This window comes from Notothenia coriiceps, unplaced genomic scaffold (assembly GCF_000735185.1).
Source record: "Notothenia coriiceps isolate Sejong01 unplaced genomic scaffold, NC01 NC01_scaffold00015623, whole genome shotgun sequence".
NCBI classification, from domain to species: domain Eukaryota; kingdom Metazoa; phylum Chordata; class Actinopteri; order Perciformes; family Nototheniidae; genus Notothenia; species Notothenia coriiceps.
In genome coordinates this window covers 68,803-83,765 of record NW_011348324.1, presented here as the reverse complement: position 1 = coordinate 83,765, position 14,963 = coordinate 68,803, and the positions used below count along the sequence as shown (strand labels likewise).

General features: G+C 41.3%; 2 protein-coding genes across 5 annotated transcripts; one reads left to right on the top strand and one right to left on the bottom strand.

Moving 5' to 3' along the window:
• Positions 1–37: 37 nt before the first annotated feature.
• Positions 38–4,185, top strand: LOC104948999 (RNA pseudouridine synthase D4). Its single transcript, XM_010775273.1, has 6 exons — positions 38–701; positions 1,420–1,627; positions 2,171–2,264; positions 2,549–2,699; positions 2,810–2,907; positions 3,762–4,185. Exons 1-6 carry the CDS (start codon positions 278–280, stop codon positions 3,963–3,965), a joined length of 1,179 nt encoding a protein of 392 aa, XP_010773575.1. The 5' UTR covers positions 38–277; the 3' UTR covers positions 3,966–4,185.
• Positions 4,186–4,780: 595 nt separating this feature from the next.
• On the bottom strand, positions 4,781–10,872 carry LOC104948997 (glutamine-rich protein 1). 4 transcript variants are annotated; one of them, XM_010775266.1, is made up of 12 exons: positions 10,391–10,872; positions 9,464–9,721; positions 9,307–9,381; positions 8,801–8,935; positions 7,530–8,717; positions 7,035–7,194; positions 6,633–6,787; positions 6,426–6,540; positions 6,240–6,348; positions 5,971–6,134; positions 5,787–5,877; positions 4,781–5,368 (listed from the first exon to the last, which is right to left on the bottom strand). In XM_010775266.1, exons 2-12 carry the CDS (start codon positions 9,710–9,712, stop codon positions 5,179–5,181), a joined length of 2,631 nt encoding a protein of 876 aa, XP_010773568.1. In that variant the 5' UTR covers positions 9,713–9,721; positions 10,391–10,872; the 3' UTR covers positions 4,781–5,178. The 4 variants fall into 4 exon arrangements, with proteins under 4 accessions (XP_010773568.1, XP_010773570.1, XP_010773569.1 ...); XM_010775268.1 differs by having other exon boundaries at positions 5,983–6,134; XM_010775267.1 differs by having other exon boundaries at positions 9,307–9,375.
• Between the last annotated feature and the right edge of the window lie 4,091 nt (positions 10,873–14,963).

Sequence of the window (14,963 nt, the reverse complement as noted above, 5' to 3'; positions counted from 1 at the left end):
AAAAAAAAAACTGGTTTAAAAAAGAATTATGCTTTGACGTGTCTATGCTTGAACATGATCACGGTTATACATATTCAAACATTGGACTGTTGTGTTGTATTGCTTGTTTATAGTTAAAATCGGTTAAAATACATATCCTACGCTTTTATTCTGAAGTGTGCTTCCAGGGCCATCCGGAAGTCACCGGAAATGGCAAACATGTGTCCTCTGAAGTTTATGTTTGTAAATTGCTAGTGTGTAGCCGAATGACCTAAGCGACCGTGTAACTCCATCCACAATGAACAGCTGTAGGAGAATTGCCTGTAGTGGCTGGAGGTCCGGCCTGAACACCGTCTTCTCCCGGATCACAGCCCCGCCCCTCAGCCGGAGCCAGGCCACCTCCGCTGCCCCAGACCCCGACACGGGAGAGAAACCCCGGCTTAGAGCTATCGACCTGGCGAAGGAGGTCCAGCAGGAGAAGACGAAGCCCCCGGTGGTGGGACAGAGGAAGAAGCCCCAGGCGGAGGCGTCGGGAGCAGCGGAGGCAGAGACTCCTCCGCCTCCGTTCGGGCAGCAGAAGAGGGTGATGGAGCTGAAACGGTTCAGTCTGCAACTGCAACAAGTTCATCCCAACGTGCTGGCCAAACACCTGCTCAGAGGTGTGCTGTACCAGGACAAAGATGTGGTGATCACCAACAAACCTTATGGAGTTCCTGTCAAAGGTAAACTATCAATAGTTGAAGACATGAATCAAACATATTTAAAATCTAAGTTCAGTCAAAGAGAGTTTTTGGTAAGGAAAATTCATGGATGGATGGTTATTTCCTTAGAGCTAATACGATTAGTTGATTAATCCATTGGTGTGTTATTGCAAGAAGATTTTTAACCAGCTTGATAGATGGTTGTTTTATAGATTTACCATTTTTTAAACTTCAACTGATTTAATAAATAAATAATGTAATTTAATGTAAATGGTCAATACATGTTTTGAAACCCAGCATATTGTATTACAATGTATTGTTTTGTGCTGTCCACAACTAAAACATTTAATTTAAAATAAGATGCAACAACTGAAACAACGACATATTTTTGTTAAATAAAATAAAATATGAAATCTAAAATATGAATTAATTGTGTTTTGTACAGTGTATTGGGTGGACAGAGCCATCAACTATTAATTTGCTTAATTGGCTGTCTGGAATTCCATGCAAATCTGCCATTATACTCTATGCACAATGTGCAAAAAGATAATAAGCCAATATAAGCCCATTACATAATTATGTGTCTGCTGATATTCACCAAAAATGGTAACTACTGACAGTGTAGTATTGCAGTATTTGAATAGTTTTGATCGTTACAATATTTTCATAAATGTAAAATCCTACTGACATTGGACTGCCTGGACCTGAATACATGTGTATTTACTGTTGCTGTTCTCAGATGATTGCGGGGGAACATCCATCTCGTCTGTGCTGCCTGTTCTCTCCAAAATGATGGATGGGATGAAGATGAAGTCTGATTCTCAGCTGATCCCATGTCTGCGGCTGGAGAAGGAGACAACAGGAGTGTTCCTGCTGGCCAGGAGTGAAGAAGCAGTGCAGCACATACACAGCCTTGTCACAAATAACCAAGTGCAGAGAAAATACTGGTAAGAGAAGAAGTAGGACATAACACTGCAGTGCATACCCTTTTATCTGATGTCACAGAAATACATGTCTGTGTGAAACTTTAAACAATTTAACAAACTTCTTAGGCAGTACCAAATAATCAATGTGTATACACAATTTCACAATTTTTAACATAAATGGATTTTGATGTATGCTTAATCCCAGGAGGAATTTAGATTTGTTGTAATAGTCTGGGATATGTCAATGATAGGAAAGGAGTAGGAAGTTAGCATTAGATGCCTCATAAAGCAACCATGAGAAACTGGTTCATTCTGGTGGAAAACTGTAACAATTACAACATTGAAACTAGGGTTCCGGATGTAAAGACGTATATGCAAGTGTTGACGTTTTGCTGTAATTGCTGTGGGATCCGAAATTGCGTTTTTAATGAGGACATTTTTGTCCATAAGAGTCTCTGAGTGTCTGTCTTTTTGCTGCACAGTTTATTATAAACTTATTATATTATCCCTAGAATGCACAATGGTTAAAGATCTTTGTGAGTCTTAACATTTTCACCTCCTCAGGGTGGTCATAGTGGGTGTACCTGTTCCATCAGAAGGAGTGATCGACATCCCCATCATAGAGAGAGAGGTCCCAGGCCCTCGCCCGCACTACAAGGTGACTCTTCAGTAAAAATGTGTCAATTAGTTTGTTCAGCTGACAGAAAACGAAATCTAAATTTGATAATGAATTGTCGTTGTGAGTATGCATACCAGTTGCAGCTTTACAATTACAGAGAGCTGCTACAGTATAGTATTTTTGCTATTGGTCGCATTGTGTTAACTTAGTAGACTTTTGCTATTTACAATTGCTTTTAGTTAAAAAAAGTTGAATATATTTAAATATTAAAATAATTATCATTCTTGGTATTACTCTTCTATAAACCTTTTCTTTTATTTCAGATGGCACTAAGTCCTCTTTTCAGAGTGAGTGATACAGGCGAAGGTGTGACCAAAGTCCGCGCCAATCGGCAATCCCAGCCTGCAGTGACCAAGTACAAAGTGTTGGGCAGCGGCAGTGGCTGCAGCCTCGTGGAGCTCCAGCCTTTAACTGGTAAGATGGGTGTTCATTCTTTTTACCAGACCGCCATTTCAGCTTGTCAAATTTCCTTTCAAGAAGACTGGATACATTTTTTCAACACAATGTCCTTCTTTCATCCACAGAAGTGAAGCACCAGATGAGAGTTCACATGGCACTTGGTCTGACATGCCCCATTCTTGGAGACCACAAATATTCCCACTCAAGCAAACTGGCTCCTCAGGTAAGATGTTTACATTGTAACACAGAGACAAGACAACATTTGTTCCCAATAACAAATAGAAAATTACCCTTAAGGAAGAGTGTAATATCATCAGCTGCGCTTTGACAAGGGGACAGAGGCATACCCGTTGTTAAAGCTGTACTTTGATAGGTCCCTGCGCTTCATTAACCCATTATATAATAATTGCCTAATAGAAGTTTTATTAAATGTACCATTGCTGTATCTCAAATAGTAAAAAAAAAAAAATCCTAAACATGTTGTAGATGTTTTCCTTTGGAATCAACTTTCCCAGATTATGCAAATCACACATGAATGTTTTTAATCGCCTCTAGTTGTAAAAAGCTACTGGTTCTACACTAGAGGTAGAGAAGCCAAAATAATCAGATCAGAAATAATGTAAATAGCTGCTGACAGCCAACTGATCGTACGCCTTATATGATCTATCTTTCGCCCTTTGTGGCGGAAATTGAAAATGAGAAGCAACCTGTGCGGTGATAAGGCTGATAAACCTCAACAGGAGACAGTGAGATGTGTCACATGTATATCCTTGAATTCTTTATAAACGTATTTAAACTGTAAGTTTAATTTTTTTTTTTAATTTCATCTCCCTCCCAGTTAACAAACCAGCTACTCTTAATGACTGATCCTCAAACCCACCCTATTGGCATTATAAATCTGATGGATTCTTTCATTCAAAATGTCATGTTGACTTTTGGTTTGCTTTCACTTGGGTATATAATTCAAAATGTATTGACATGTTATGAGGACCAACATTTCTGCAAGAGCCCAGTTTCTCTCACTCAGTATGTGCACCTTTGATAATAAGTAACACATTTGTTCATTTTGGTGCGCAGAAATTACCGGAGCGTGTGCTGGGAAAGCTTGGACTGGAGCAGAGCAAGATCCGCCATCTTCCTCTTCACGTGCTCGCTCGACAGCTGACGCTGGCAGGAAACACACAAGGAGACATCAACGTGACCTGTCCCCTGCCTAAATACTTCAAACAGACGTTGAATCGACTGCGTTTAACGTTTTCGGATGAAAAGGACCAGCTATAACCACCTTTGTTTTTTTGTTAGCAATCCAAAGGATGTATAAATGCAGTGAGCAACTGCAGTAAAGGATTTCAGCTGCAACATGGGACGGGAGTGCACCATTTAAGTTAAATGGGAAATTAAATCATATCAAGCTTTGTAAATGTGAGATGCAAAATTATCAAACGGAAAATGTACAGTGCTATACAACTCGTTTTTTTAGTAATAAACAAATGAAGCAGAACTGTATTACAACTATTTCTTTCAATTAGTAAATCCAAATGTACACGTCATATCAAGGGAGGCATAGCCAGGCTGCTGTTGGTGTGACAAGTCATCTTTAAAAAAGGCCCACAAATAATCCACACTTCTAAAGTCAGAGTTGCATTTCCACAAACACAGCGCTAAATTACTTTCACTTTTGAATTGCTTGTCATGAGTTTGGATACAAGGATTAATATTAAGCTAAAGAAATGTTTTTTCATCTGCATGTCCTGTTCAATAACCCACTATTCATACAAACAGGAATAAGTAGGCAGAGATCCTTGATGGTGGTTTAAATCACTAGCTATGACCTGAGAAAAAAAGTTTCTAATCTCCTGAACGACCACAATATAGCACTTTGACCTTGTATCTGAGGTTTGACTCACACAAGCATAAGCTATGAAGTCTTTTTTGAAAACAGGCACACGTTTTTAAGCTCTGAACGTATCGATACAGGATTCAAAATGCAGTCAATATACAAAAACAGTTGTAAGAAGTGGTCCTGTATTCGTCCATTAATATGTATCATAGTGGGACTTTGAAGAAAACGCAAATGTGGTAAATAGTCGGCAAGGTTAAGTAGTAAAGGGTTTAATATCCTCATTGTTTTGATACTTTTACAGAAAAATGTACCCTCTCTGATGAGCTCGGAGGGCAGGAGGTCAAATAGGTCCAGCAGTGGTGAGACTAAATCCTCCCTTACTTGCCAGTTTAAAGGTTACAGAGGCAATGGCTTACAAAAGGTGGTCAAAGAATACAGTCCAACCCAGCAGTTGAAAACAGAAAATGTAAGAAAAAAAAGATTCATTCAAGATGAACTCCTTAGAGAGATAAAACCATTGCAGTACGATATTTCAGAAGTTGTCTCATTTGATTTGAGATGACGGGGCTTGAGGTTTATAGAGTCAGGATGGATACTGCATAGTCAACAATCAGTGACTGGAGTCCCATGAGTCCAGGGAGCCTTCTCAGCCTAGCTCATGATGCCCTCTACAACACTGAAGATCTCCTGGATCTCTCGGACCACGATGATGCGGGCCAGTACCTGCTCCACTTGCTGACTCGTGAGGGGCTGAGACGAGTACCACATCGGGCTGTTGGGTGCAACGACAGGCTCTGGAGTCATGTAGTATGCATCGTTTCTCCCCTTAGCGCTTTGAGGACTGAAAAAAGAAAAAAAAAGGTACGTTTTTAGGAAATCCATACTCGAAAAAAATAAAAATAAAAGTTGTAATCTCTCCTCTCAAGATCTCTGAAAAAGCTCAGAAGTCTCCCCATTAAAAAAATGCCAACCAAATGTTCCTATGGTGTTCTTCAAGGTCTTAATTATTGGGCACAGATCTGGGTAATACAAATGATATCCACCCAAAAATAGCTGCAAAACTTAGGAGACATAATAGATCATGGGAATGGTCAATAAGGTATTAAGCCTTTACACATGTTTAGGTACCCATCTTTACTTCTATGTGGCATTTACTGTTGACATTTAATCAGCCCCAGTCCCCAATAGTAAGAGGTTGACGATGAGGCACACTGAGGAATGATCCAGTTACACAGGATGTATGTGATCGAGTCACTCACCATTTGAAGAGATAAAAGTCATAAAGTTTAATGGGGCAGCGAAGAGGATTCTCTGGATCCTCAATCTGCTCGTCGTACATGTCGTCAGTTCCTGAAAAAGAAGACCCACAACACATCAGCACAAGAAACTTCTGCTGTCCAAGTCCGTGACTCATACCATGGCTTCCTCCCACATTAGGCTTACTGTATTGAGCACCTTTCTGTCCTGCACTCTGCGGACCTTGTCCTTTGAGAAGGCGGATACTGGTGGCTTTGTCCTTGGCATTAGCGGGGTTCTTCCTCGTGTGTCTTAGGACCTTGGAGAAAGCAACGTTCATGTGTTGTTCAGCTGTCATCAGTTGGAAATGCCTGTGAAAAACACACGTTTAGCACATCAGAGACATCTAAAGTGCACGTCTGTGTCATTAAAGAGAACATATTCAGGTCAGTCAGTGCTGAGACAGGGTTACTCACTTAGTGTTGAAATACATTAGGGTTGTGAGCAGTGTGGATGGTGAATGTGCACCGAGCTGTTTGCACTCCCACAGCATTTCCTCAGTCACATGACTTGGAATGACATAACCTAAGATGAAAACACACAATGAGCAAGTCTTTCTATAACACAATGAAACACAAGCATTAGTGTTGATTGTCTCTAACCTAAGGGATGGACACTGGGTCTCCAACCATCCAGAATTTTGTGTAAACACCCACAAAATCGTGTGTAATATGGATCGGAGAAAATGTCATCCACACGTCCATTTTCAGAGAGATACTGATCAAAGAAAGAAAGAAAAATGAGCAGGTTAAAACTTTAAGCAGACAGCGTGTTGGCATGATGCACAAGTTGAGCATGGGAAAGCTAACCTTTTGTATGCACAAGAAAACATAATATAGAACATCAGATGTGAACTGCTCTTCCTCTGATCCTCGTGCCTCTTGGGTCATGAGGGAAAGACCCAGGTTCAGCTCGGCTACTGCACTTGACACCAAGTCTTCTTGAAAACGCAGCGGCTGACGACCTGTAAGAAGCCACGGACAGAAGAGCAAAGGAAACGTTTTTATCAGTGCTATTATAACTAAATCAACATGCTTAGTTCTCAGTTTAAAGCAGAATGGAAGTTATTAAGAAGTTAAATATGAACATTGATGTATCAGGAATGAAAAAGAAACTATTCTTGTTTGAGTAAGTATACATTTATAGACATCATGGCTGTTTGATTCATATCAAATAGGAATGTGTGTGCTAATAGTAGTTAGTTGACTTACGTCCTATGGGTGCAAGCTTTGTCTTTTCCTGCTTATTAAGCTCTGCATTTTTTCTCTTAACCCAAAGACGCCAGACCTCCAGGCCCTCCTCTGGCTTCAGGGAGATAGGAACCATGATCTCTGTAGGCTGCTCCACATGAGCCTCCGTCTCTATGTGACCCTGCACAATTACCAAAATGAAATAATCACAGTTAATACTTTCTGCGATACAGTGCAGCAAGAATGAAAAGCATCTTTGTAGTCATATGATGATAACTCAGCTAGATAACTGTAATTACTTAAGTGGCAACATCTTACATGTCATTTTTCTTATTCATTTGTTTAGTCTATCAAATTCCGATATTTGAATATTCTTAGGAATAGAAGGTTCATTATTCTTTGAAATTGGTATATTAACATTATTATGCTATTATTTGATCGTAAGATCAGTGCCATGGAAGAGTGACAGAATGTTGTTAATAATAAAAAGAGATTACAAAGAAAGTCTGTTCGAACCTGCAGATGGAGCTGCTGGTCTTGTCCATCGTCTCCTTGGCCATGCTGCTGATTTGGATCCCAGATATGGACCGACTGCGTGGTGTTGTAAGACCCTCCTACAGTCTGCACTGCCACAGGGATATGAATGTTCCCGTTCATGAACTGCGCTGGGAACAGGGTCTGCACTATTTCTTCCTGCGCCCCAGTTGAGGGCGACTGCACATCTGCAGACCTTGATGAACTGGGGGACATTTTGTCCTTACCATTGGTGGTGGACACTTGCATTGAGTTGTATGTGTCCTGTGGTATGGTGATGTGAGTAACCCCCTGCTGCTGGGGAGTGGAGTACACAGGGATGGTCCAGGTCTCGCCTGTGGGACCAGTGATGGTTCCTGTAGTGCTGTACAGTTGAGCGCTGTCAACAGTGAGCAAATCTGGTCGTAGGGACACATAGCTCTGCTGCTGCCCTTGAGGGATGGCTACAACTGTGGCTACCTGCTGGCCCTGTGGGACTGCATAGGACACCGACACAGGGACATCCACCTTACGCTTCTTGGCCGGTTGAAGGACAGTTGACACAGTGGAGGACCTCCTCTCTGCCTCTCTGGCAGAGTCCTGTTGCTGTGATGGAGACGAGGTTTCTATGGTCCGAATCTGGATCTGTTGGCCATCTTGTAGTTGAATTTGCTGGCCACCCTGTAGTTGAATCTGTTGGCCACTGTGTAGCTGAATTTGCTGGCCACCTGGTAGCTGAATTTGTTGGCCTCCCTGTAGCTGAATTTGTTGGCCACCCGGTAACTGAATTTGTTGGCCCCCCTGTAGCTGAATTTGTTGACCACCTGGTAACTGAATTTGCTGGCCTCCTTGTAGCTGAATTTGTTGGCCACCGGGTAACTGAATTTGCTGGCCACTCTGGAGCTGAATTTGTTGGCCACCAGGTAACTGAATTTGCTGGCCACTCTGTAGCTGAATTTGCTGGCCATCGTGTAGTTGAATTTGTTGGCCACCCTGGAGCTGAATTTGCTGGCCACCCGGTAACTGAATTTGCTGACCACTCTGTAGCTGAATATGTTGACCATCATGTAGTTGAATATGTTGACCAGCTTGAAGTTGAATTTGCTGGCCGCCTGGCAACTGAATATGCTGCATTCCTTGCAACTGGATTTGTTGTCCTCCAGCTACAGCAGCCACCAGCTGCGCCTGAATCTGTGGAACACAGTCGAAATAATGAACAACCAGAATCACATTAAAGCACTTGATATGGGTAACTGTTTAACTACATCTAGTACCTGCTGCTGCTGCTCCTCTGTGAGCTCTCCCTGCTGGATAAAATGTGTTGAGATTCCCTGCAGGTCCTGCTGAGAGGGCGCAGCCACTTGAAGAACCTGGCCAACGGTTTGGTCCTGCTGTTCCTGGATCTGAACCTGGCACAGTGCAAGAGTTTGAAAAATAAACAGGCCTGTCAGAACACACATCAACAAAAGAATGACCTTACTTACACCGTGAAGTACTTTTTTCCAGAACTATGAATACCGAGTTGATCAAACTTCTTCTAATCAAACAGAGGAAGTTACGACACTATGTGTTTTTGTTCTTCACAGTGAGTGGTATTCAGCAGCAAGGGCAAAGATAGTTCAACCCAGCTCCACTTTAACCCAAATATTCAAACGCCAGGCAGCCTTATCTTTTGTTTTCCTCTTGGCAATGAGTAGAGCGTGTTTCTGTACCTTTCAGGCCCCATCTGTCTTGTGCAATTTAAGCATAGAGAGAAACGGACAGTGCCATATAAACTAACCTGCACCTGAAGCTGCTGTTCAGAATCTTGATGCACAGACAAATGAGGTGAAATCTCTGCCGATGTCACCTGTACCTGTCATAAAGCATGTACATGTATGAAGTGAATAATATAATTCAACATCTACAACCATAACAAAAAAAGGACCTGCTCTTACCGGACAAGCCAGCTCTAAGAGAGAGCCAGCCACCTCAGTGCTGTCTGCGTACACACAGTTGGTGTCTTGCTGTTGGTACACCATGGCTGTGGTGGTGGCTGCCCCTCCCTGCTGGCTGAACTCCTGCAGCACCTCTGGGCCCTTGGAGAGAGACTCGAGGAACTCCTTCATCCTGTGCTGAGGCACAGTACGGGCCTTCTGCCGCACATACTCATCAAAGGAGACCACCCCACTCTCCTGCTCATTCATCCTCAAGACCTAGAAAGAAAATAAAACATTAAAAAAAATGCTCTAGTCTAAAACAGCTCACTTTTACAATGTATAAGCACAGATATCGATAATGAATAGTATTCCAATAAAGCATGGGCAGTGCAATAATACAAGCACAAAAATAGTTAGCTTAATAATGTTATTTTAACCTCTACTTCTAAAAAAGGGGGCGTTTAATGAAAATAGGAGGCACACGGTCCAAAGTGCATTTTCAATACAATGACTGCTAGTGCACTTTTTCTAGTAACTTAAATAGTACGTTCACAGATATAGCTCACAGCTAGGTCTAAACTGTTATAATATAAAAAACTATTTCAGATAAATTTTAGAGCACCAACAGTACACATGCCTGCATTTTCGTCCTAACTGACTGATCATAGTGTCTACGTTACAGCTAGTGGCTAACAAGTTAGCTTTACGATGTTAGCAAGCCACTGTTTTGTAGCATATGGATAGTCATCTAGTAACCGCTATTTGTATACAACATAATCAAATACCAATGTGAAATATACTGTCAATTGTGCGAACAGGTGACACATTTTGCTCGTAGCACAAGTTAACAAACATTAAAGCAACAGTACATTCATAGCAACGCTAGCTAACCATTGTGCTAAGGTTAGCTAGCTAGCTCGATGGCTCTGAATCCTGTCATGCTACCTTAAATAAAACGAAATCCTCTCCTTTCCGCCAAGGCACGGTGTTTAAAACTAAAAAAGCTGATAACGTCTAACAGCTACCACCAGCACACCATTCACTTCGCAGCATTGTGTGTGTAGCGACGTTGTAATCCTGCAAACAATGCTGTGATTATAGATTGCGATAAAATTGTAAGAGCAGCGGCAGCGAGGAGGCGAGGTCTGACGTCTGATGAGGTCCAGGCACGCCTCGGTGTAAAACTAGTTTCACAGTTCCAGGAAAGCACACGATGTATGGATCCAACTTAATTCCAATTGGTGTTGCTACAACATTCACAATACAGCGACACATGCGAAAAGTTCCACGGTTTATCCAGTAAGATACACAATGACGGAAGTATAGGCCCCGAAAACAACGCGACTCCTCTCTAGATTGCTCTGCAAGGCGACGGCCTGCCGCGGTGTCCTCTGAACAAGAAGAGTTTCCATCCTGAGAAAACACCATGCAGGCATGCACTGTAGGGCTATGTCACAAGCTGCAAGGATGCTTTATCAGATTTCATAATTTGCCTGTTTAATTAAAAATGCCACACTTTAATATCTAGTTTTGATTAGGAGCCACGATGCTACCTTGCCAAACACCACTATTAATAATCACCCACCATTTAATATATAATTGATTAACTGTATTACATGACTATATTATTATCTGGCACTGAAAAGCAGAGAGGGTAAATAACTGAACAAAGAATATATAAAGTTAAAATACACACACACTCACACGCACACACACGCAAACGCACACATACAGTGTATATACACTTATAAATATATGCAGTCAGATAGATAGATAGATAGATAGATAGATAGATAGATAGATAGATAAATACTACATCCAAATTATAGACTCTTATCATAAACTGTATCATAAATAGTCTGTCACTTAAAAATATAAAAACTTCTGTTGTTAATTTGCCTCACAATTATCTCCTTGTCAAACTTGATTTCAGACCAACAACAGGGTCCATAGCAATAATAAAGAGACATGTGGCCTGAAATTCTGGAAAGAATATGGTAAATGGACCTGTCAGACTATCTCGTACAATCACTGTGTATTACAGGAATGTGGTTTATTGTCATTCAAAATTGACTCATGTACTTATATGAGCTGCCAACATTTATAAATACTTTCCAGGATTGTTCTCGAGATGTCTAGTAAACATTTGAATGCATGTACCTTTAACAAAATGTAACTTCCCCAGTCTGCCTTAAAGAGCCAGGCATGTGCCGCTGAGGGCCTCCCCCAGTACTCTCCACAACAAACTGCCTCTCGCCCGTCTTAAGGTGGACCAACAAAGATGCACTGTGAGCATAGGCTATGTCCTCTACACACTGGATAGGAAAGAGTTAATTCCCACACTCACTGCAGACTGCAGGGGCTCTATAGTGGAAGTGGTGGTAGGGGTAATATACGTATGTAAATATTTGTTATATTAATTAAATAAAAAAGCTTTAGAGTAATGCAAAAACACAACAAGATTAATCTAACTGGTGGTCATAAATAACAGTCTCTTATACATTTTACAATACAGTATGCATCTCCTCTAAATGATCATGACATTTAAACTAATTAGCTAGTGAGTTTGCATGAAAGAAATCTAGAGTGCACGTGTCTTGTTGGCCTCACATTATCACTTCATTCGACTTGTGCTTCTTAATGTAATCCCTTAGGGAAGGGATTTGCCTTTATTTAACTCTATGCAAAATAGCCAATTGAGCCTTGTTTGTTTCTAATAGTCAATTACCTATAAAAAGGTTCCTTTTTTATATCCACTGAGAGGAACAATCTCCTGGAAGATTATTTATTTTTAATTGGCCCCTGATATTTTTTGTTTTGCAGGTGACATCAGCATGGGAGGCTGCCGAGTAACCAGCCGTGCTGTAATAGGAATAAGACGTCATCTTGATGGCTGTGTGCATGTCTGTAAATCCAATGTGTTGAACCCTGAACGGGATGCTATTTATGTACCTCAATACTAAAATCAGATGCTATGCTATAAGTGGAGTGCTGCCTTTGACGCACCACAGGGAAGAAGAGCAAAAATGAATCACAGGTCAGTTATCTGGTTTTATTGAGTTTTAGCTAATTGTCTTGGGTTTAGCTTATAGTAGCGATTTGTTTTTGGTAAGAGATTGTTTTGGTAATTATGTGTTATGACCAGAGAATTGGTCAATCCTTCTTTCTTTTGCTTTAGAGAATCCACAAGAGCATTTTATGTCAAGCTTAGTTAATGCTTTTGTATTTGTTCTTGACAAAGTGCACTTTGACATTCTTAACACAAAGTCAGGAGAAAGGGCATTTCTTAACCTATGGTTAATAGTTTGAGCATTTTTAAATAGACAAACATAAATCAATTTTGTTTATCATTTAATGTTCCCTGAGCTTGCATTTTTAAATAAGGTAATCTTTAAGAATTGTTTATGGCATTCTGAAAATGTTGTCATTATGTATAATATACCAAGAGGTCACAGACTGGCTCATCCTGTTTGTGCCAAGCTGTGTTGTATTTTTTGCTATAAAGAACACAATAAACGGGCTGGCAATAAAAACCTTTCTGGATCTGGAACCACACTAACTACATCACCAGCACTTACTCTTCACCACTCAGAGGCTCATGAGAGCTGACAAAGCTAATACTTAAATTACAGGAAACACTCCCTGCACTGCACACACACTTCAGAGAAAGCTCCCTGGGAAGGCAGCAACATTACAACTGAGGAAAAGTTAAAAGATTATTCGTACATCAATAGTGAGTTGAAAGGGAGAAGCATTTATTATTATCTCATTGTACATTAAACAATTCTATTCTATTCTAGTTAATCAATAGAAGTGAACATAGTTAATTGAAGTAAAAACATATGTCATCCATTCCTAAATTATTTTCTTTAGGTTGATATGATGATAAGAGATCACAATATACTGTCAGTTCTTAAAGATAGATCAAATGTAATATCTTTTAGCCACATAATAAAATGCACAGTTAATTAAAACATATATTTTTACAAATTGAATCCTCCTCAAAATAAGACTCTCCTCTGCCTCTTTCTGCCTCTCATTTTAAGGTTTGGACAGCCCTGATCTCATCAAACAATGCATCATCTTCCACAATGAACCAGAACCTGTCGGGACCTGCAGGTCCATGTGTGCTTGGTTTGAGTCCTTGTGTAGTTCTTGCAAACTCAAATGGTACCAATCTGCTCTGGGATGACATGGGCTGCACACTGGCATTAGCCTGGGAATTTCATGTTTTTGGATCAGCCACCCTTTTCATATTGATGGCAGGCCTGGCCGTTTTGGGAGTGGCTGGTGCATGCACTCGTCCTCGCCCCCTCTGTGAAGCCCTGATTTTGGCCAATAGTCTCCTGATGCTAGGTGGTACTCTGCGTGGTGCCGTTTTACTCCTCGATCCTTATGGCACTCGTGGTATCCTGCCCCGTGCAACTCTGACTGCACTTCATAATGTTCCTCTGCTGATCCTCCTGTGGGCGCAGGTGTTCATTGCTCTGGTCACTTTTAAAGGATTGAAATGGTTTTTTTTCCCGCTTAAGCTGCAGCACCCATGGGTGGTTGGATTACTGGCGTTATCACACTGTACCCCATTAATTGCAGCAGACCTTTTTTGTTACACACTATGCCCCACTCTCCCTCTGTTGCTGCAGACTATTTCCCTCTGCTTGGGCCTGTTTTTTTGCATGGGAATCCTCATCATGTCTTTCTCTAGTCTGCACCCCAGTCTCAGGTCGCCTGTACCCCAGTGCGTTTCCTCACAGAGGATTGAGAAACGTGCAAAGCGAGTTACGGCAGTGTGCTCCTTCTTCGGGTTTCTCTGCTGCAGCCTTCACATGTATGGTCTCCTCTGGCTTTATGGACTCCTGGGGAACTGGAGATACTTTGGCTGGGGCTGGTGGCTCAGTCAGTTTTGGGCAAGAATACTCGAGTTAGCGTGGGGATTTTTTTTGCTTGTCCTGGGATCTTGGATCTTTTGGACATCTTCTTGTGGTCATTCGGAGCAGGGCAGAAGTGAAGTGGCTAAAGCGTTAGAGAAGACCAGCTGGTGCGGTAGGATCTTGGCCAGAATATGGAGAGGACCACTTAAAAAATCTGAAAAAACTTGGGAAGATTTGAAGCCAAGTAACTGGGCAAAATATGATGTGTCTAGAGCATGTTTCATCAACAACTTAACATGTCCGTATGACGATCAACCGTCTAACATTACACCAGAATACAACCCTGAACCTGTAAGCAAAAGCAGCTCTGACTCTCAAGCTGCATTACTTTGGCAAAAAGTTGGGGAGTGTGAATGTATTATTTTACTGGTAGAATTAGACATTCGGCCTCCATCTCCCATTAACCTCAGGTGCAGCATTGACAATGCCCTTTACCATAGGCAGCTTGTACCAGGTCTGTTTACACCTCAACCTCCCCCTTGGACACAAACTATGTGCAAGGACACTACTGAGGAAACTTATTATGGTACAGCAATATTCCCTCCATCTTATTCTGGCCATGGCTGGACGTTGGAAAAAGAGTCTCT